Source organism: Neoarius graeffei, chromosome 9, assembly GCF_027579695.1.
Source record: "Neoarius graeffei isolate fNeoGra1 chromosome 9, fNeoGra1.pri, whole genome shotgun sequence".
In the NCBI taxonomy this organism is placed as follows: Eukaryota; Metazoa; Chordata; class Actinopteri; order Siluriformes; family Ariidae; genus Neoarius; species Neoarius graeffei.
Genome location: NC_083577.1, coordinates 48,849,047 through 48,872,043, shown reverse-complemented (window position 1 = coordinate 48,872,043; position 22,997 = coordinate 48,849,047). Strand labels below are relative to the sequence as shown.

General features: G+C 40.3%; 1 protein-coding gene across 1 annotated transcript in view; it reads left to right on the top strand.

Moving 5' to 3' along the window:
- col4a1 (collagen, type IV, alpha 1) overlaps positions 1 to 22,997 on the top strand; it is a 75,328-nt gene that overhangs the window by 38,794 nt on the left and 13,537 nt on the right. The window contains exons 6-36 of the mRNA XM_060929684.1: positions 1,443 to 1,505; positions 1,637 to 1,690; positions 1,842 to 1,868; positions 1,993 to 2,070; positions 2,192 to 2,254; positions 2,415 to 2,450; positions 2,539 to 2,577; positions 8,115 to 8,195; positions 8,386 to 8,421; positions 8,620 to 8,673; positions 8,831 to 8,866; positions 8,963 to 9,007; positions 9,106 to 9,138; positions 9,310 to 9,370; positions 9,849 to 9,884; positions 10,052 to 10,198; positions 10,449 to 10,526; positions 11,629 to 11,712; positions 16,073 to 16,143; positions 17,468 to 17,659; positions 17,839 to 18,007; positions 18,152 to 18,244; positions 18,449 to 18,553; positions 18,993 to 19,090; positions 19,194 to 19,344; positions 19,469 to 19,582; positions 19,692 to 19,859; positions 19,974 to 20,063; positions 20,270 to 20,422; positions 20,531 to 20,629; positions 20,742 to 20,831. Of these exons, the coding sequence (XP_060785667.1) occupies positions 1,443 to 1,505; positions 1,637 to 1,690; positions 1,842 to 1,868; positions 1,993 to 2,070; positions 2,192 to 2,254; positions 2,415 to 2,450; positions 2,539 to 2,577; positions 8,115 to 8,195; positions 8,386 to 8,421; positions 8,620 to 8,673; positions 8,831 to 8,866; positions 8,963 to 9,007; positions 9,106 to 9,138; positions 9,310 to 9,370; positions 9,849 to 9,884; positions 10,052 to 10,198; positions 10,449 to 10,526; positions 11,629 to 11,712; positions 16,073 to 16,143; positions 17,468 to 17,659; positions 17,839 to 18,007; positions 18,152 to 18,244; positions 18,449 to 18,553; positions 18,993 to 19,090; positions 19,194 to 19,344; positions 19,469 to 19,582; positions 19,692 to 19,859; positions 19,974 to 20,063; positions 20,270 to 20,422; positions 20,531 to 20,629; positions 20,742 to 20,831 (2,644 nt within the window). The remainder of the gene's footprint in view (positions 1 to 1,442; positions 1,506 to 1,636; positions 1,691 to 1,841; positions 1,869 to 1,992; positions 2,071 to 2,191; positions 2,255 to 2,414; positions 2,451 to 2,538; positions 2,578 to 8,114; positions 8,196 to 8,385; positions 8,422 to 8,619; positions 8,674 to 8,830; positions 8,867 to 8,962; positions 9,008 to 9,105; positions 9,139 to 9,309; positions 9,371 to 9,848; positions 9,885 to 10,051; positions 10,199 to 10,448; positions 10,527 to 11,628; positions 11,713 to 16,072; positions 16,144 to 17,467; positions 17,660 to 17,838; positions 18,008 to 18,151; positions 18,245 to 18,448; positions 18,554 to 18,992; positions 19,091 to 19,193; positions 19,345 to 19,468; positions 19,583 to 19,691; positions 19,860 to 19,973; positions 20,064 to 20,269; positions 20,423 to 20,530; positions 20,630 to 20,741; positions 20,832 to 22,997) is intronic.

The window sequence follows — 22,997 nt, the reverse complement described above, 5'->3', positions numbered from 1 at the left end:
AGATCTTAAATTCTGTGATCTGTTCCGGTTACATGCATGCTCAGCCCAGTAGATAGCAGCATAACAATTATTTTCAATGAGTTCCAGTGTGTACAAAAAGCTTTTTCTTTTCTTTTTCCTTTTTTTAAGTTAATGATAGACATGATGCTTCACCAACATTTACTGTCATGTGATGCAAACAATTTGATATAATACATATATAAAACATATATAAAATATGAAGTTTATCTTCGAGTGGTGAATGTATATTTCATTAGTGAGTGAAGCAATTGAGTGAAATATTTTTCAGCACGAGAAGATAAATGTCATATCTTCGTGCCACCATGTAATACCATTTTTATCATATAGACATATCCACAAAAATGCACAAGTTAATCAAAAGAATTTTAATTTTGAACCGGTTCGCCATGTTGACAACACGTGTGTCTAGTCAGTGGGAAAACACTGGGAGTGATGTTATCGGAGTGAAATATCAGGAATTATTATACATACAGGACACTTTTTCTATGGACATGTATTCTAGTGGGTTTCATTCATTTGGTTTGATAGCATGCAGTATTGTTAGCATATCGCTTATACTACATGCGTTATGTCACTCTACCCACTGGAGAATGAGCGTTGAATATGGCTTATGATATCGCATGGTTGTCAAGACAACATGACGTCTCACACTGGAGACATAAAACCTCCATGCCAGTGAGCAACTGGGACAATTTGTAAACAAACATGGCCACCAGGTTTGCTTCGTTAAATACAGAAGATTTTGAGAGAATTTTGAAAGAGTCAGACACATTGGACACCTGAAAGGAATGTGTATGTATAATAATAATAATAATAATAATAATAATAATAATAATAATAATATTGTCTGGCTTTTTTTCGTGGTATATCAGATATATTCCATTCAGCTAGCATGATATTGAACGAATTGAAGACAAGTTCAATATTATCCTAGCTGAATGGAATATATCTGATATACCACTCAATGCCAGCCAATATTATTTAAATATGTCACTCAGATCCACAATGTGTTTCGCATGAAAAATGCGAGTTTTTCAGCATGAGAAGATAAACTTCATATCTTCAAGCCAACGTGTGTTTCTTTTTATTATATAGACACATTCACAAACAAAAAGTACCCACATTTATCTGAACAAATCATTGATTTCCTCAAGTGAGGATATTGAAAAATATGTTACTCCATGTCCCAGATGTAGTTCATATGAAAATATGAGTGGCATATTTCCCAGTAAACACTCGTGTCTTACACACACACACACACACACACACATTTTATATATATATATATATATATATATATATATATATATATATATATATATATATATATATATATATATATTTTTTTTATGTCTAGAAAATAATGATTGCTTGAGTAGAATACTGTGGAGAATTGATTGTGTGTCACTTGTCCACCTCAGGGTATTCCAGGTCAAGATGGCCCACCGGGACTACCGGGTATTCCAGGCTGCAATGGAACAAAGGCAAACATTAAACTTTTTTCTCTTTGTTACTATGAAAGGAGAATATGTTGCTTGCGTACAGAATCTGTGTATTTTAGCATTTCAAATTTAAGCTTACTGTTAAAGTTGAAGGAAGTATTTTTATATTGCAGGGGGATCAAGGTAGAGATGGAACCCCAGGCATACCAGGATTGCAAGGACCACCAGTAAGGAAAAAACAACTAATATTTCACACAAGTAGCAGCTTTTAAACTGCTTGGCTGTGCACTAGTCTCAGTGATTATTTGAATGGATTTTATTCAGCACCAGTGCAGCTGATTCTTTAATTGATTATATCCTCCTTTTTTCTTTTTTCAGGGTTTTCCAGGCGATCCAGGAATGAAGGTAGGAAAACAAGCTTTGATTTTTCATTGTATGGTACTTTAATACCTTAATTTTAACCTTTCACTTATTCATTTGTAGAAATACAGTATGTCCCAGCCATTAACCTTATGCTTCTCTCTCTCAGGGTGACCCAGGTGGTGTTATTGGTGGATTTATTCCTCAGAAAGGAGAGAAAGGCTTTCCAGGAATACCAGGATTACCAGTAAGTGTGGCTTTGCTGTAACTTTGTGTTCTTATGCTTTTTTCCCTAATGAATATACTATATCTGCTTGAGTTGTCAAGAAACCCAGGATAGTATTGAAATTTCTCACCTCTTTTCTAAGGGGCCACCAGGAAATCCTGGACTACAAGGACCAGCTGGCCCACCAGGACGAGAGGGGCCTCGAGTGAGTTGACTGAATTGAACCAGACACAATAAACACTTTAAAAGACAGAAATATACAATAAATATTTAACACCAAAATATGGTCCAAGGAAGCAGCAGCTGTTTAAAATTCATATTAATTCCTCATCAAATGCTCCCCTTCTTGTGACCTTTCCTTTCAGGGATATTCCGGTGATCCTGGCCCTCCTGGCCCTCCTGTAGGTTTTAATTTTATTACTCATTTATTTATAAATAGTGTGTTGATAAAAGTTAAGCTCATGGATAACTGTTTGATTTGTATTGCAGGGTGATAAGTTGAGTTTTGTTGGTCCAAAAGGTGACAAGGTGAGTAAGGAGAACCCAGGGCTGCACGTAAACACACACACACATACACACACAGACCTCATGCTACCTCAAATAACACTTCTCACTAAGTTTGTGGTAGTTGATAGTCATGAACTGACTTAAATATCAATTTCAGACAAACAGTGATACACTTTTTCCCTGATTAAAATAATAATAAAAGAACCCTTCTCCTGGTTGCTTTTACATGTTTATTTTCATGGATGTGCACAAAATTTAATAAAAAATTAGACAAGGTAACGAGGCAACCAGACATAGGAGAAAGACGAAGAAAAAGAAAATGTTTTACTTAGCAATGGTAATGTAAACTTATAGCAGCCTCGATGTCATCTTGATAAACACAAACACACATACTGATCAGCCTCTACCTTTACTGTATATTCCAGCACAATATCTCAATGTGTATTTAAATCCCATAACCATCAACATCTAAATTAAAAGTCACTCAATGTGCAAAATTGTTCAGATTCAAGATTCAAGATGTCTTTATTGAAATTCGCAGTGAAGTCGCCACTGAATTACTTTCAATTTACAGACTTAAAAGTTAAAAACTTATACGCCTAACGATATTGCACATACAGGCAGCATGGTGGTGTAGTGGTTAGCGCTGTCGCCTCACAGCAAGAAGGTCCTGGGTTCGAGCCCCGGGGCCGGCGAGGGCCTTTCTGTGTGGAGTTTGCATGTTCTCCCCGTGTCCGCGTGGGTTTCCTCCGGGTGCTCCGGTTTCCCCCACAGTCCAAAGACATGCAGGTTAGGTTAACTGGTGACTCTAAATTGACCGTAGGTGTGAGTGTGAATGGTTGTCTGTGTCTATGTGTCAGCCCTGTGATGACCTGGCGACTTGTCCAGGGTGTACCCCGCCTTCGCCCGTAGTCAGCTGGGATAGGCTCCAGCTTGCCTGCGACCCTGTAGAAGGATAAAGCGGCTAGAGATAATGAGATGAGAGATGAGATATTGCACATCTCGTAACATTCGTAATTAAAAGTAGCAAGATTCTTACACTATACCCCTTACACACAATGATTAACACATTCATAAAATCCACATAAATAAAATATGTATACATCGATTGCACTTAATTTTTCGATCGTCTGAAAACAGAGAAGTGTTAACAACATGGAAAATATTTGCGGCTTGCTGCTGATGGAAATTATTCCCCAGACTTATTGAGCAGGTTGCACATGTACAGAATAGGAGAGTTGCTATATCGGTTTGTTCTTGTTTTGGGGCAGTTCAGTTTCAGACTGTTTCTCGTGACACGGCCTGAGACCTGAAGCCTGGTCCATGGCAGCCAATCTCTGTATTGGCTGTCCATGGCAGCCAATCTCAATCCTTGCGAACTTGAGGCAGAGCTGCTCCCGTCTCTCTGCTAATGTCACAAGACCAAGGCTTTGCAGTGCACAAGAGTAGCCTGTGTAAGCGTTCCCTAAAATAATACGGCACGCCCGCTTCTGGATTCTTTCCAGTTTGCCCGCTTGAGATTGGGTTAGTCCTGATGACCATGCAGGAGCCGCATACTCAAGAATGGGCCTAACATACCCCGTATAAATCGTTGTCAGGTCAGCTGTAGACAGGGCGAACTTCCTTAGTCGTTTGAGGAAGTAAAGCTTCCTCGATGCTGAACTTAGCATTTGATCAACTTGTTTGTCCCATTGCAGATCTTTTTGGATGTGAAGCCCTAGAACTTTCAAACAAGATACAACGGCTAAGGGCGTTTCACAAATCTGAAGTGGTGGAAGTAGAGGAGGGTTTCGACAGAAAGTCACATGCATAGTGAGGCATTTGGTACCGTTCAGCAGCATGTGGTTGTTCGTAGACCATAAGTGTAGCTCATCCAACTCCTGTTGAAGGGTGGAGGGCTGGTGGAGGGCTCTGGACTCAAGCAGATTCATGTCGTCCACGTATTTCCACGTCGGAATGGCGGTGTTACTTGCCGCGTCATCAATAAGGGTTAGGAACAAAATGGGACCAAGCAAGGTTCCTTGAGCAACACCACAAAGACAGATGTTTCCAACTGGAGAGTGAACCACGGTAATGGACACACTGCTTCCTGTCAGAAATGAAGTCACATATCCATGGGATTAACTCACTCCTCAGACCCTTGTTCAGCAGTTTTAAGATGACTGTGTTGTGATGCACCCTATCAAAGGCTTTTGAAAAGTCAGTAGCCACTAAAGTGCAGATGGATGCTGGAGCATCAGTACCTCTACACAGACTGTCAACTAAGCTCACCAGAGCATGAATAGTTGAGCGTCCCTTAAGACTGCTATACTGTCTCTTGTCAAAGCTGATGTCTTGTAGAATCCATTCCACTGCAAAGTACTCGGCTATCTTCAAAAACTGAGAAGTTAAGGAGATAGGTCTTAACTGGTCTATACTTACAGGCTGCGTCTTAGGAAGGGGAACAACGACTGCCTGTTTCCACTGGTATGGTACAACTCCCTCATTGAAAGAAGCATTGAGTATGTGACAGAACGGCGTAGCAAGTTCACAGGCAAACTCATGGAGTAGCTTCAGAGGAATGTTGTCAGGGCCAGGTGCCTTGGTTGTCTTAACCACCAGGAGCCGCTGGTAAACATCCCAAACGTGCAAAGTGGGGAGCTGGTTTGCAGCGGGTAGGAAGGTGGGCAGTTGACAGAGATCCAATGCAGGGAGTGCCTTGGACACTTTGGCAAATTTTGTGTTGATGATGTCTGCAACAGATGCATCGACCTCGGTATCCGGTCCCGGAATGGTTATCTCACTCCCACCTTTACTCACGTTTACCATGTTCATGACCTCCTGATGCCAACGTCGTGGATTGGCATGCTTGAGGGAGGCAACCCGGTCAGTGTAGTAACTCTTCTTGGCTCGAGATAGTGCTCTCTGAACTAAATTCCGATAAAACTTCCAAATAAAGTGGCTGTGTTTATGAAAGGCTTTCTGTCGCAGACTAATGAGATATTTGATCTGAGGTGTCACCCAAGGTTTATCAGTACTATGTATTGTAATGACTTTGGTTGGAAAGTGGTTGTCAATGGCTTCTTCAAGTGACGCATAGAAGACATCCGCTTTTGCAAAAACACTCTCAGCATTATACACCTCTTTCCAGTCATGCGCCGTGATCCACCGATCGAATTCGAACAAACCAGATTCGCATAGAGGGTGGACTCGTTTCTTAATGGGCTTGTTGTTGATAGGTCTGTCTTTTGGAATCCAGAGGACTGAAGAATGATCACTGAGTCCCACGGGGGGTAAGATGGAAGGATGCATATACTTATCTTGCATGTTAGATATGATAAGGTCCAAAACAGCATTCCCCCGCATGTTATCTTTGACGACCTGCGACAGAAGACCGCCTCTACACAGATCCGAGATGTCCGCGCGGTTGAAATCCCTGAGGAATGCGAAGCCACAGTCAGGGTATTTAGCACGTATACTGTCAGAAACAGTCAACAGGTGGTCCATCAAGAGGTCTCGGTGAGGTGAGTTGGGGGGAACATAGAGTCCACAGACAAGAATAGCGGACAGCGTTCTTGGTAGTCGACGTGGCCTGGTCCAGACCCACACGCATTCCAGATGATCGGGAACGTCGTATTCAGTAAGCTGTCTTGATGGAATCTGTTGATTCACATACACCGCTACGCCCCCACCTCGTTTATCCAACCTGTGCTTTGAAAAAACAGTGTAGCCGCTTAACGTAATGACTGACACAGGATGGTTTTCTGTCTGCCAGGTCTCCGACACGACAGCGATGTCCACCTTGTTATGAGACAGTGTAGCTTGAAACTCATCCAGTTTGTTTATCAACGACCTGGGGTTGCACAAAAACATTCGGGGGACACATGCTCTTCTTACAGCTGACACTGGAACTTTAGAAACGTCACACTTAATCAGGTTGGTTGGATGCCGGTGCTGTTTACATTTCCTAATAAGGTCATGGCGTCCATAACCAACGACAGTAGGAATTTTGCGTAGAAAGTTCTTACCAGCACGACAGCCACACGGTCTAGAACGGAGACGTACGTAGTAGACCCAACTGACAAAGTAAATTCTTGAGTTGTACTCCTGCTGGCGGTGCCGCTGACTTGAGACAGCAGAAGTAATGTGAAGAGTACTGTAAGAGTCCCCTCCCCGCCATTGTTCAAAACCAAGTGGCCGCACACTCCAGGCAAAATTTGCTGCAACAGTTCCTTTCTCAACACACTTGGTAGTCACATAGATCACACAAGTAGTTAACAGCACCCTAATAACACTAATATTGCACTTTAGTGATAAACATGAAGCTAAAACACCATAAAACAGGACAGAAGCGGAGAACACATAATAAACGCAGCCGCTCACAAAGAGCGCCACTTCCGGCACATAATTTAACCAAGTTAGGCCAAACAGTCTCACAAAATGCAACCAACCTAACTAAAGTACTGGCACAAAATACTGTCTGCATCCACACATGACATGATATGCTCCACAAAATCATTTTTATTTTTGTTTTGACTGACACAGCAAGGAAAAGTGGCCACAGTGGAGCTTATTTTGCACTTGAATTTGATGTGAAAGGCTGAATTTAAGTAGTGAATGTTAAACTGCCTAGTAATCAACCCCTCCAGAGTTGATTTAAGAAAACCAACTTACTTAAAGCTAGACGGCCTTTCGATTTCATAAAATCGGTGAAATTCAGTTCCCTCTGAAATGTGGTCATTATGATATACGTTTATTTCTGTAATATCTCAAAAAACCCAGGCCATTCTGTAGCTGGGAAGTTATTTAATTTGAGGGGATTCCCTAACAAATAATGTGCATGAAATCGCTTGCTTCACGCAGTCAAGCAGACCGAGGAAGTCCATGTGCGTATGCACAGGTTTACCTTCTTCTTCTTTTGGGTTTTACAGCAGCTGGCATCAAGTGTTGCATTACTGCCATCTATAGGTTTACCTTGACCGTGCACTGACAGTTACATCATTCTGTCGCTAAACGAACAGCTGATCACACCGAGGTGCTCGCTGACTGCCGATATTTATTAGTTTGATCCTGCATTTCCTTTCCTTCACAACATAATGTCTTTTCTTTTCACTTTCCATTACTGTAGTCGGTCTTTCATATTTCATTCGCACACTTGTGTTCTCCATTTTTCTCTCCTGTTTCAAATTTGTATCCCACAATGCCTTGCATGAATGGGGAAAGCCCACCACACGTAGTATCTTGAATTGTGTCATGGTGAAGCAGAAAAAAATAGCGGACAATTTAGGGCCATGTGGCCCTAAATTCATTAAATGCTCTATTAAAACAAAAACAAAAAAGCCCTAATAAAATCGGAAGTCTGTGATTCGAATTCAGTAGCTTTCGGTCCACTAAACAAAAATAATTGGGTGTCATGGAAAATTCTTTTTATGACCTAAACTTGAAAAATCTAAAAGGTAGTCTACCTTTAAAAACTTAACAACAAGCTCCAGCTAGTGTCAGATTGACTTAATTTGAAAACTTGCTGTCAACACCGGAAATTTAACATCACTCAATTTTCTGTGTACCTTCCTTATCAGGGTGAAAAAGGCCTCAGAGGTCCACCTGGGGCTCCTGTAGCAGTTGGAGGACCACAGACGATTTATCTCCCTGGACTAAAAGTATGGCTTTTGATATTTTTTAGACTCATTTTAGTGATAATCCATATTTTTATGAATTCACCCATAGCCAGGTTCATTAACAAATAAATCAGATCATATACTGCTTGTCAGGAATGAGTAAATTATTTAAATCTCCAAAACCAACTGCTACTAGAGGGAAGATGAAACAGTTAACTTTATCTGTCTGTAGGGTCAAAAAGGGGACCCCGGAGAAAAGGGTGATATGGTGAGTGATTTTAAATGGCCAGACATGATGTGAATGTCTTAAAGGTGCAGTTTAAAATGCTGGACATTTTTTTTTTATGGTTCATAAAACATATGTAAATGTTGAATATTCTTCTATAAAAAAAAATTACAGGTAAGATGAAATTGATCCTTTCATGTTATGGTTGTGGTAATGGTTCATTTTTCTGTGTTTGAGCAGTGTTCACCATATCAAGCAAAAATCAAAGGTGAACCAGGACCTGTAGGCCAAAAAGTGAGTTGCCATGTTTAAGCTCTATCTTATGATATGTTTTTTGCAACAAATTCTTGGTCATAATGATTTTAAAGCTTTTAGTCTAAAAAAAACATAAGTAGTTCAAATGCACATCAAGTAACCTAGTATAAAATGATTGGTCTTTTTTTTCTTTTAGGGAAAACCAGGAAAGGATGGAGTCAGTGGGACAAAGGTAGAATGCATGTTTTGACATTATATGAACTGTACATAAAGAAAAGAAGATACTCTATATGTTAAATATTTTATAATATTGTTTCTTTTCTAAAAGGGGGGAAAAGGTGAACCTGGTAATCCTGGCTTTTCTGGTGATAAGGTAACTACATTTTCTCTTTTATCAATATGCCGCAACAACAGGTAAATTAATCTTGTTTTGCGCTTTTGAATGGAATTTGATATTAGTATTTTTAACAGGGCCAAAAGGGAGAAAGAGGACCTCCAGGATATGTAAGAAGCCAATCATTTCCTTTTCTAATCATACTATCTTGTTCTTGCATCTTGCTCTGTACATATACAAGATACAATTATAGAAGCAGTTTTAATCACCAAGTTGTTAGTTTACTGGCTCAAATTTTATTGAATGTCTAAAAATATTACTTCTAAATATATTTTTTAAAGGGCGAGGGTCCTCCAGGCGATCCTGGTCCTCCAGGCTTACCTGGTCCAAAGGGAGAGATAGGTAAACCAAAACGATGAACAGATGCTTATAAATTACATTCCTTACTGCTGAACTACACAATAAAAAAGTAACCATTTTGAATTCAGTGCCAACATGCTTGTTGACCATTATTCATCAAACCTGTGTACTGTATGATCAAATCTGTTTGTACAGCAAGAGTATGAAAACTCCACCTCCAATTTCTTTATTCAGTGATGTAATTTATAAATTTAAATCAGAATGCACAAAATTGGACCTTTGTCTATTAACTAATAGACAAATTTATTATATTATAGAGTTCATATACAGTTGGAAAACTGTTCAGCTTCAGAGTTGTAACTGCTGGCTGAAAAATATTTTGTGTGTGTGTGTGTGTGTGTGTGTGTGTGTGTGTGTGTGTGTGTTTCTGACTCAATATTGATTTACTAACAAAAAAAAAAACAATGAACTGCAAACAATATGGGATTATTCCAGACTAAGAACTGATCTTTTTTCACAGGCCCCCCTGGGGTTCCTGGAGAGCCTGGTTTCCCAGGTAAGAATAGTGCTTGAACCCCAACTCCATTATGAAACCTCAGATTAAAATAATGAAGATTTCAAGAACATTTCTCTGCAAAAGTTTTCTTGAATTCTCTTATCTGTCATGAAGGCTTTCTGCCTCACACTGTAGTGTCTTTTCTTTGTGTCCTTGGTTGGTTGTAGGTAAGAATGTGGTCGGTCCTCCTGGAGACAGAGGCTTTCCTGGAGAGATTGGACAGAAAGGAGACAAAGGTGCTAATGGACAGTCTCTCAAAGGCTCCAGTGGAGCTGATGGACCTCCTGGTCCACCTGGACCCCCAGGGCCTTTAAGTGAGTAGAGACCGATTTAGTATGCCGAGGTCTAGGCTAACAATCTTAGTGCAGAAAATTTTAATTAAAAAGAAAGAGTAACAACACAGATTACAACTGCTAATTGTCATTACACTGCTAATTCTTACTGTACTATTAATTGTATCAAGACTTAATACATTGAAGACACTATTTTTATTTTTATACTCTTTACATGACTGCTGTGTCAGTTCCTATTTTAAAACATTATTGTCATTTCATTTTTCTGCAGATGAGGACTGTGACGTTACTTATGGAGAACCAGGCCCTCCTGGACCTCCAGGCTTGCAAGGAGAAGAGGGACAGAAAGGTGATTAAGAATGTATACAAGCATCTCAAGGCATTTGATTTAAGAGACTTAAAAGGTTTCTTAACCACAGTGAAAATCTACCGAAAGATTTCGTTGCTGGAATAAACTGATACCACAAAAGTTAGTTAAATCTTGTGATTTTGCAAATGTGGACATTTTATTTGCTTCAACATCTATTAAATGTCTTAAATGGCATTTTTTGTGAGTTACTACATGTAGTATAATGAATAATAAATGAATAATGAATGAATCAGGCAGCATGGTGGTGTAGTGGTTAGCACTGTCACCTCACAGCAAGAAGGTCCTGGGTTCAAGCCCAGCAGCCAGCGAGGGCCTTTCTGTGTGGAGTTTGCATGTTCTCCCCGTGTCTGTGTGGGTTTCCTCCGGGTGCTCTGGTTTCCCCCACGGTCCAAAGACATGCAGGTTAGGCTAATTGGTTGCTCTAAATTGACCGTAGGTGTGAATGTGAGTGTGAATGGCTGTTTGTCTCTGTGTCAGCCCTGCGATGACCTGGTGACTTGTCCAGGGTGTACCCCACCTCTCGCCCATAGTCAGCTGGGATAGGCTCCAGCTTGCCTGCGACCCTGTAGAACAGGATAAAGCGGCTAGAGATAATGAGATGAGATTTTTATATTTTTGTAATTAATTATTCTAGATTTGTGGTCTTGCAGTATATTATACAACAGTTAGTCCTGGTTCACCAATTTGATTGGATAAGCAGTGTTCCAAGAGTACTGATATTTAGTATAACAGTTCTGATACATTTTCATTGTTTGTATCTCTCTGCTTGTCTGTGTTCACTACATAAAAAAATATTGCAATTGTTCATTACATTCAAGCCATTACTACACTCCATACAGGCTGTCAGTCAGTTTGTGTGTTGGATGGTAACATGCAGCACTCTGTCTGCAGCTCTGAAGCTGATTGGTCAGTTGCTCTCAAATCACTGCTTTTTGTAATGCTTTGCAAGAAAATCAGGGCGAGCGCCTCAGGTTTAATCACAACCATGCTAATATTGCTCAGTTATACGTTTTGGAATAACCAATAATTGATTGTTTTTAGGTAAACTTTTAAAATCTGTTTTGCTTTACTCCTCATTCAGGTGACAAAGGAGACACTTGCACACTGTGCTCTGCTACTGGGCCTCCAGGTTTGCCTGGTGCGCCAGGGCCAAAAGGAAATCAAGGTAGTGTAACTTTATATGTTGACAATTTAGGCAATGAATGAAAAACCTCACCAGATTATAGTTATTTCTTTTTAGATGGTTTACTTTTTGAATCATGTGAGATCTATAAAAGCTTGATGTTTTACAGATGCATTTATAGCATTTGGCAGACACTCTTATCCAGAGCAACATACATTTATCTCATTTATACAATTGAGGACTAAAGGCCTTGTGCAAGGGCAAAGAAGTGACAGCTTGACAGTGCTGGGATTTTGAACTCACCATCTTCCAAACAGAAGTCCAGTGTCTTAACAACTGAGCTACCACTGCTAACGTGAAGGGAGTCACATTTTTTTTTTATGTTGGTATGCTTCGGTGTTATTACCCTGTTATCTCATTAATAAATTTAATACATTATAAATCAGAGACAACCTGAATAAACAAAAAGTACAGTTTTTAAATGATAATTTCATACTGTAGGGAAAAAATACCCAACACCAACTGGCCCTGACTGGAAAAGTAATTGCTCCCTTACTCAACTAACTACTTAACCAAATTGAATTGATAACTGGGCTTAATTTGACTAGACCCACCCAGGCTTGATTCCTGCCAACCCTGCTGAGACTAAACATCATGTAAATAGAGCCTTTCCAGCAATGTAAAGTCACAACAACAACTTGGTCACAACAACATGGTCTCAATAAGCAGCACAGTATGCTATGATTAATCGCAGAAGAGTGGTGAATTTCTCCAAAAATGCATTGACAAATTAATCCTGGAAGTCTCAAAGAACCCAGACAAAGAAGCCTCACGTGCCTCAGATACGGTCAGCAATAATGATTCCACCATTAGAAATAACCTGGGTAGAAAGTGTATCTCTGGGAGAGTTGCAAATTAAAAACCACTGCTAACCAAGAGAAACATAAGGCTTATCTCACATTTGCCAAAAAAGCCCCTTGAAAATCACAAACCTTAATGGACAATGTTATGTGGACTGACCAGTCAAAAGTGGAATTTTTTGGAGGACTTGGGTCCCATTACATCTAGCACTTATCTTATGCAGAAAGGGTATAATTGGTGTGAGTGCAGACGTTCAGCTCAACCAAGCAGAAGCCAAACCTGAGTTGACTTACTGAAAGCCAAGATAAACTTATTAAACAGGTGGAATCAGATGTGGCTTCTGCTTAACTGAAATGCAAACCTGCACCTTTTGTGGATAAGATTGGACACCCTGAGCTAGCACAAAGCTAACACAGCATTCCAGCTAACACAGCATGCGATGGTGTTGGGGGTACTTTGCTGCTTCATGGCCAAGACAATTTGCCATAATTGATGGAACCATGAATTTTGTTTGCTACCAGAAACTCCTGAAGGAGACTATCTGGTGATCAGTTTAGAATCTGAACCTCAAGCTGAATTCGGTTATGCAACAAGACAATGATCCAAAGCACAACAGCAAGTCCACCTCTTAATGGCTCAAAAGAAACTTAATTAAGGTTTTAGAGTGGTTAAAGTTGTCAAAGTACTGACTTGAAAGTAGTCAAAGTACTGACTTTGAAGCTGTGGCGGGACTTTAAATGGGAAGTTCAAGCTTGAATTTTCTCCAATTAAAACAATTTTACAATGAAGAGTGGTCCAAAATTCCACCACAGCAATATGAAAGACTGATCTCCATTTATCAGAAGTGCTTGTTGAAGTTGTTGCTGCTAAAGGTGGTATAACCAGTTATTAAGTTAGGGGGCGGCAGTTACTTTTTCACATTGGTGTTATAGGTTTTGCATAACCCTTTTCTTTCAGCAAATGAAATGATCATTTTGTGTTTACTCATGGTGTCCTTATAGTGTATTACATTTTCTGTGGATCTAAAACCATTTGTTTGACAATTATGAAAAATACATGAAATCAAGAGGGGGGAAATACTTTTTTTTTCATAGCACTGTATCTAATATGACTGAGCAAGTAAGCTAACCATGTTTCAAAGCATGTGCTTCCCAAATCAAGAAACTGTTATCTACAATTGACAACAATAGCCATCTAATAATACTGTATTTATTATACTGTATCTAGCAGTGGCGGCTGGTAGTCTTTCAAACAGGGGAGGCTGGTCAGTTACGATATTTCCAGATTTTAAAAGAAAAAACATCAATTTTGCCCATACTCTTGCCTCTGATCTGGCTGATTGTTGGCAGCGTCACAAACTGTGAAATAACAGGTTCTTTTGGCCCATTAGCCTACTGTCCAATATACATGATGGTGGTTTTGGGGGGGAGGGGTATATTTTAACATTTTATATTTTAAAATTGTGGCATGTTGTTTAAAAATTGATCATTATTGAAAGCAGCTCTTTGTCAGGAACCTCAGCAGTAGAGCTGGGCGCCACACATTTCATTCAATGACACTTTCCCTATATTTTACTTATTTTGACTGAGAAATGTTTTATTGACAATTTTGATAAGCCTTCACTTTTAATCCAGGTCTGTAGTGTGAAATGTTCTCGGCTGTGTTTTTGTTTAAAAATGTTTTCCAAATTGTAGCTGTGTTTAATTCATATCCAGAAAAATATATATTCCAATATAATATACTCAGCATAAACATTTTAAATAGATTCTATATTTTTGGTCCATCCATGACATATTACTAAAGTAGCCTATTTACTGTTGTTGATGTGGGTCACTTGCTGTTAGCCAATTCACTTTCTTGTACCAGGAGAGCTGAAAGGAACGAGTATTATTCCCTACCTTTTTCACCAAGTCAGTTTGAGGCGTTGGTCTACCCTGCTTTTTAATTTTAATTTTTTCCTCGAAAGGAAGACTGGCAAATGGTTTCGCCAAAATTAAATCAGCAATGCTTGGCATCCGTGCGCAGCTTTCTTGCTAGCTGACTAGCCCCCTCAAGTTCAAGTTCAGTCACTCAAATAAACAAAATTTCTGGAACTAAGATAGCAAACTTGACAACACTATATTTACACTTTATTTACAATGAAAATATATACAAACTAAAAAAGCTGGTAGAAACCGTATGTAATGAATGAAATCGAAATGTAAGCTGATCTCTTACAATACACCACAGCACTTGCGAATCCGCATGGGACTGAACTGAAATTCACCGCTGCCTGTCTATAGTTGAAACGAGCTGTCAATCAAAGAAAATATCCGGCCGCTTTCACCAATCACCAGTCTCCTCGCGGAAACTGCCATGTCCCTCCCACTGTGAGGCTGGGAGTCCGGAGGCGGGCATTTTCGCAGTATTTGTCCAATAATCGTCTTGCATTTTGAGATTGAAAAGCGCAGAGCTCCCAAATGCCATTGAAGTCCACTGAGGCTGGGCTGCATCGCGCTGTCACAAGGGGGAAAAACTCACGCACACATTAAAGTTATAACGGAATGATTTCGCACTGTAGTGGGTTGAGCACATACATTTCTATGATTCTGGATCTGAAATAGCAATGTTATAAGGTCGGCTATAACATAAGTCTAGCGCAATTCATCCTACACGATGTTCGTCATTTTTAGAGGAGGCTGAGCCTCCCTCGTTGTCTTAGAGCAATCGCCCGTGGTATCTAGACACACTGTCATTCATTATAATGCTGTATCAGTTTCCAAAAACATCCTTTAATAATGAATGAGAACAATCATATAAAAATGATGAGTGTACCTAAAACTTTTTTAATTAATTAAATCATTAATTTTAGAGATGCGACAGAAATATGCCATCCTCTGCATAGCACACTGTCTTATGAGCTATACTGACATATGGTTCTATAAATAAAAGCATGTTTCTATTGTTTGCACAGAAATATGGTAGAAATATGGTTTTATTTTGAAGTTCAGGAAGTCTTTTTTAAGGCTTTTGTTGTTGTTGTTGTTTAAGTTGAGCTACTAGAGCAAACCACTGATGAAAAACCTGAATAGTGCCTATCCAAGTCTTATGTTATTGGGCTTGGTCTTTATTCTGTGAACAGTGTTGTTGACAGGTTCTGCATAATTGCAGATACTGCAAATAAAAAAATATGCACCACTGTTAACTTGCTTCCCACAAAAAAAAAAAAACCTTAGAAATAGAACAAAAATGTATCTACCTTTTCCTATGTCTGAATAGTTTGGGCTAATTTAAAATATTTTTGAGTTGTAGTTAGAGTGAGAATTGTGCTGAAACCTGCCAACTTTCCCCACAAGTTTTGGCAAGAGCTGTCCTCCAAAGGTGCACATTAAAGAAAAAAACTTGTGCTCCTGCAACTGGTTTTCTTTTCTCCAAAAACAAAACAAAACCAGAAATAAAGAATATTCCACATACTGTTTATATCTGTATTAGTATTAGTTTAGGTCGCATTATCTGTTTAATATGAATAATGGTAATATTTGGTTATCATTTTTAAATGTAGGTTTCCCTGGACAGCCAGGAAGTAAAGGAGAAAAGGGTCCATCTGGCCTACCTGGACAGCCTGGATTAACGGTGGGTGATGAAAAACTTTATAGTTGATTCTGGATATTTTGTATTAATTATGACACTATAGCTATAACTAAACAATCAAACTGTAGTCATTGGCAGGTTTACCTGGCCAGCAGGGTTCTGAAATGAATCAATTTAACCATTTATCAAATATTTTGCTTTGCATTCAAAAATAATTTAACAGCTCCTGCAAAGAATTGAATTGAAATTGAAGAATTTAAATCAACAAGAACCGGAAGGTTTGGCAAAGGAAACACAGGCAGCTGTCTGTGGCATGATTTAGAGGTGGAAGCCATTTTTATATGATAAACCTTCAGTTGTGTGTTGAAATGATACTACCAATTCCAGAAAGACTACTGGCACCCTCATTTACCACTCTCACATAACAGAGCGTTCATACACCAGCATAATTTAAGACAGGACCTCCAGGCAGAACTGATTTTCTCATCTCATCTCATTATCTCTAGCCGCTTTATCCTTCTACAGGGTCGCAGGCAAGCTGGAGCCTATCCCAGCTGACTACGGGCGAAAGGCGGGGTACACCCTGGACAAGTCGCCAGGTCATCACAGGGCTGACACATAGACACAGACAACCATTCACACTCACACCTACGGTCAATTTAGAGTCACCAGTTAACCTAACCTGCATGTCTTTGGACTGTGGGGGAAACCGGAGCACCCGGAGGAAACCCACGCGGACACGGGGAGAACATGCAAACTCCGCACAGAAAGGCCCTCGCCGGCCCCGGGGCTCGAACCCAGGACCTTCTTGCTGTGAGGCGACAGCGCTAACCACTACACCACCGTGCCGCCCCAGAACTGATTTTCCCTGTGGAAATATTCAAACTGGATTGTGCCATTGGTACCTTTGGCACCAAATGTTCTGAGGCCAGCAATGTGGGCTGGTGCATTTAACAATTTTGTATGTGATAACTACCATGAGCTAACCTAGTGGTTAGCGTGTCCACCTCTCGACCGGGAGATCGCGAGTTCTACTCGTGGTTGGGTCATACCAAAGACCATCATAAAAATGGTACCTACTACCATCTGGCAAGGCACGTTGCAATACAGATGCAAGTGGGGAAGTCAAAGTCTTGTGGTTACCAGAGGACTAGCCCCCCCACTGTAACCCTAACTGTATAGGCGAGAGGCTGAGGGCTATCAAAACAGAGACCGTGCCACACCTTAAAGAGTTGGTTAGTACTGGGACAGGAGACTGACTGGGAAGACCAAATTCTGGCATGAGAGGGACTTTGACTTGACTTTGATGTAACAACTGCATAATTAAAAAAACAAAACAAAATAAAGCCTTGTCTCTGAACTGCAGGGAAGAGATGGCTCCCCAGGTTTGTTTGGTGAGCCTGGGGCAAAGGGTGAACCAGGTGACATCTATATAGCGCCAGAGCTGAAGGGAGAGAAGGGTCTCTCAGGGTTTCCTGGCAGCAGGGGATTACCAGGCATAGATGGAATTCCTGGGAAAGATGGACATCCAGGTCTGCCTGGACAGAAAGGAGAGGCAGTAAGTACTAATGGCTTTTGCATCTTTAAAAATCAGTACCAAGCATTATATGAGCTTTGGTGACATAGTGATATGAGATTTGATCACACCATCTTGGATGGCTCTAGCTTCTTAAAGTTTATACTTATCAAATGAAAGAATATCTGTATATGTAATCTACAAACCATACTAATTCAAAGGCTAGAGTGGGTATTAAAGGTGACCGTGGTCAGGATGGAGATCCCGGGATAAGAGGACCCACAGGTGAGAGAGGACCCCCAGGTCGTCCTGGAGTTGGCCAACCTGGAGAGTCTGGAGAAAAGGGCAGTCCAGGACTTCCCGGTGTCCCAGGAAAGCCTGGAGAACCAGGCCAGTACTTCAAACTGTACATTTAACATTAATTTTATTCAATTGTCATGTCAACATACATTACATGAACATGTATTTGTACAAAATGCACATACTTATTTTTAAATAATTATTAATAATACCAGTCTTTCCTTCTTACAACAGGACCTAAAGGTGAACCTGGTAAAGGTGTAAGTTCACCAGGACCTCCAGGTCCACCAGGACCTCGTGGTCAGACAGGACTGAGTGGCCTTCAAGGTAACTTAACTTTTAGCAATACGATTAATTATCTCAGTGTTTCAAAAGACTAAATTACAGTAGATAACTATATTCATAATTGCTCAAGTAGATTTGGGTAAATAGTTTTGTTGTTATCTTAATTGTTTTTCAGTGCTGCAAATTCTGTTGCATTTATTTGGGGCATTAATTAATGTGCTATGTTTGGTTTCATTTCTTCTTAAGGTGAAAGGGGTCCTCCTGGAGATCAAGGATGGCCAGGATTAACTGGTGACAAAGGTGACCCTGGTCTTCCAGGAATCGGATTTCCAGGTCCACCAGGTCCAAAAGGTAAGTTATCATTCAGATGTAATAAAAAGTGCTGCTTTAAATTTAACATTATGATAATAAACTAGGGTGGCACGGTGGTGTAGTGGTTAGCGCTGTCGCCTCACAGCAAGAAGGTCTGGGTTCGAGCCCCGTGGCTGGCGAGGGCCTTTCTGTGTGGAGTTTGCATGTTCTCCCCGTGTCCGCGTGGGTTTCCTCCGGGTGCTCCGGTTTCCCCCAAAGACATGCAGGTTAGGTTAACTGGTGACTCTAAATTGACCGTAGGAGTGAGTGTGAATGGTTGTCTGTGTCTATGTGTCAGCCCTGTCATAGGATAGGCTCCAGCTTGCCTGCAACCCTGTAGAACAGGATAAAGTGGCTAGAGATAATGAAATGAGATAATAAACTACATTCACAATGCCAACATTATTTTCAGAAATGTCTTTCTGTCTCTTTTGTTCAGGTTATTCTGGTACACCAGGTGTGCCAGGATTACCTGGAGACCCTGGCAATCCAGGTCAGGATGGTTTTCCTGGACGCCCAGGAATACCTGGACAAAAAGTATGATTGTGACAGAAATATTTATTTTGAAAGAATCTTAAATTGTACTATATGTGCAGACTAATTTGCTCCTGTTTTATTAACTGCTGTTATTTTCATAAAGGGTGAACCTGGCATTGGCCTCCGAGGACCCAAAGGGTCTGTAGGACTGCCAGGAGTCCAAGGGTTTCCGGGTGAAAAGGGTAATTTAGGAATGCCAGGAGTCCCTGGAGCCGAAGGAACAACTGGACCACCTGGTCCTCAGGGTGTAAAAGGTATAATAAATTGGTATCATTAGTGCCTTAGTCTGAAACTCAGCATTAGATATAACTTACTACATTACACGAAAGTCAAATGGAACCAAAATGTCTGTGATTTACCTTAATCTTTCACTTCCAGGTGACGCTGGCCCTCCAGGATTCCCAGGTTTGTCAGGACCACCTGGACCCCCAGGACCTGGTGAGCCTGGACCACCTGGACCGATGGGACCTCCTGGACAACCTGGTCCCTTAGGTAAGTTTCTCCTTGAGTAGAAACACCTAACCTGTATATGATTGATAATACACATTGTAGACATTGACATGGAAACACTGATGACGCCTATATTTCTGTGACTTTTCAGGTCGTATTGGTGAAAAAGGAGAGAAAGGTTCCCAAGGCTTTCCTGGTCCTGCAATGCCTGGTCCTCAAGGTGAGAAAGGCACTCATGGTTTCCCTGGATCACCAGGGCCTAAGGGGTTGCCAGGTGAACCAGGAAGTCCAGGTAAAGACGGATTCCCTGGGGAGAGAGGTGAGAGCTGCGTGATGCCCTGTACTTTTCCGTAATAATCTCTTTATGAACATTTTGCTGTAAAAAATGATCAACTGTTAAGCTTATTCCACTGTTGGATTTATTTATTTCTAGGTCCCAAAGGAGATATTGGAATAATAGGAATTCCAGGGTCACCTGGAAACCCGGGTCAACCAGGAGCCCCTGGGTCCATTGGACCAAGAGGTAGAGCACTTAAACTGATCTTTCTGGGACTGAATGACCCAATTCTAAAGAGGATTTTTGAGATACTCATATCTTAGTAGGACAGGGACTAACATATTCAGTTAATATTTTACTAATTCCTCATCTGAATAATTTGGGCAAATTTTAACAAATTAAAATTATTTTGTGCACATTACCTATGCTTAAAATGATCTTGACACTGGAAGGTGACCCTGGTCTGAGTGGGTCGAGGGGAGAGCTTGGTGAACCGGGCCCTAAAGGAGAGAGAGGAGAACCTGGTATTCAAGGACCAGCTGGTAATATGACAGATGTGGACATGGTGCATATGAAAGGAGAGAAGGGAGACATCGGCGACAAAGGTTGGAGACTTGAATCTCAACAATGAAGTCCTAGTGCCATGCTGCATCAGTACATAGAAGTACATATGTAATTGGTAAGTAAATGATATGTGTGATATCTGTTTCCAGGGTATATCGGCCCTGCAGGAGAGAAGGGGGCCGAGGGAGTACCTGGAACTCCTGGAATGCCTGGAAATCCTGGAATGCCTGGTTCACCAGGAAAGGCAGGTAAAGTTAATGTCAGCAATATGTAAACATGACCATATAAATTTACCAGTTGCATAGTTCACCACAGGAGCAAAAGAAAATTATGTGACACTTTTAATATGCCTTTACCTAGGTGAGAAAGGTGATCCAGGATTTCCTGGACAACCAGGACCAGATGGACAGCCTGGAGTAAAAGGCAGCATGGGAGAAATGGGATTGCCAGGTACAAATGCAAAAGCACAATGCATAGTACTAAATATGATATGTAGAGCAACGAATATGCTATGTACATAGCACTCTATTAGACATAAATTTTGATTGAATAATTGTACTGTACCGAGTAACTGTTTGATCAGTGATATATGATCTGGCTTGATCATTTTGTTCAGTAAAACATTTAAGATGACCATTTCAAGTCAGTTGCACAGTGGAATAGTGCAGAATCCAGTAGGACTGTCCTTCTCAAATATTTTGATCATTTTTTCTGATTAATAATCAAGTAGTCGATATATTGTGGTGCCGTAAAACCTACTTGGACAGACAATTGTTAACATCAGGTTTGTTTTAGATAAGTACTACATAATTGCTATATAAATATACTTAATTTTACCCTAAAATTCTGAATTTATGAAGAAAAATAAATTCCCAACAATTATTGTTTTGTTTAGAATGTAGTATATACACTTTTTCCTGAACAAACATGCTACAGTATCTGTAGCATTACTGTTTCTTACTGTAAGGGAAACAAGAAAATGACATTTAAAATATTAAATTCGAAACCTCAGTTTAAAATAACTTTATTAAAACTTTATTAAATAATTTGATTGATTCTTATTGCTGAGTTAAATTAAACTAATCCATTAATGAAAAAAATGACAGCTTTAATCTTGCAATGTTACAACCCCGATTCCAAAAAAAGTTGGAATGCTGTGTAAAACATAAATAAAAACAGAATGCAATGATTTGCAAATACTTTTCAACCTATATTCAACTGAATACAATACAAAAACAAGATATTTAATATTCAAACTGATACATTTGATTGTTTTTATAAATATACACTCATTCTGAATCTGACGCCTCCAAAAAAGTTGGGACAGGAGCATGTTTACCACTGTGTTACATCGCCTTTTATTTTAACAACACTCAGTAAGAGTTTAGGAACTGAGGACAGTAATTGTTGAAGTTTTGAATGTGAAATTTTTTCCCATTCTTGTTTAAGATATGACTTCAGTTGTTCAACAATCTGTTGTCATATTTTGCACTTCGTAATGCTCCTCACATTTTCAATGTGAGGCAGGCAGACCAGTTTAGCACCTGCACTCTTTTACTACGAAGCCATGCTGTTGTAACATGTGCAGAATGCAGTTTGGTATTGTCTTACTGGAATAAGCAGGGACATCCTTGAAAAAGACGTCATCTGGATGGCAACATATGTTGCTCCAAAACCTGTATGTACCTTTTAGTATTAATGATGCCTTCACAGATGTGCAAGTTACTCATGCCATGGGCACTAACACCCCCCCATACCGTCAGAAATGCTGGCTTTGTGCTGGTAACAATTTGGATGTTCCTTTTCCTCTTTAGCCCAGAGGACACAACATTCATGATTTCCAAAAACAATTTGAACTGTGGACTCGTCAGACCACACCACTCTTTTCCACTTTGCATCAGTCCATCTCACATGAGCTCAGGCCCAGAGAATTCAGCAGTGTTCCTGGATGTTGTTGCTATATGGCTTTCACTTTGCATGGTAGATGCAGCGACAAACTGTGCTTACCAACAACAGCTTTCCAAAGTGTTTCCGAGCTCATGTAGTAATGTCTTTTATGCGAACATGTAATTTTTTAATACAGTGCCAGAAGGTCACAGGTGGTCAGTGTTGGTGTTCAGCCCTTACGTGCAGAGATTTCTCTGGATTCTCTGAATCTTTTGATGATCTTATGGATTGTTGATGGTGAAACCCCTAAATTCCTTGCAATTATATGTTGAGAAATGTTGTTCATAAACTGTTGAACTGTTTGCCCATGCAGTTTCTCACAAAAGTGGTGAATCTCTCCCTGTCCTTGCTTGTGAAGACTGAGCCTTTCTAATTACCAATTAACCTATTTACCTGTAGAATGTTCCAAACGTGTTTTGAGTATTCCACAACTTTCCCAGTCTATTATTGCTCCTGTCCCAACTTTTGTGGAACATGTTACAGGCAGGGGTGGCACGGTGGTGTAGTGGTTAGAGCTGTCGCCTCACAGCAAGAAAGTCCGGGTTTGAGCCCCGTGGCTGGCGAGGGCCTTTCTGTGTGGAGTTTGCATGCTGTCCGTGTGGGATTCCTCCGGGTGCTCCGGTTTCCCCCACAGTCCAAAGACATGCAGGTTAGGTTAACTGGTGACTC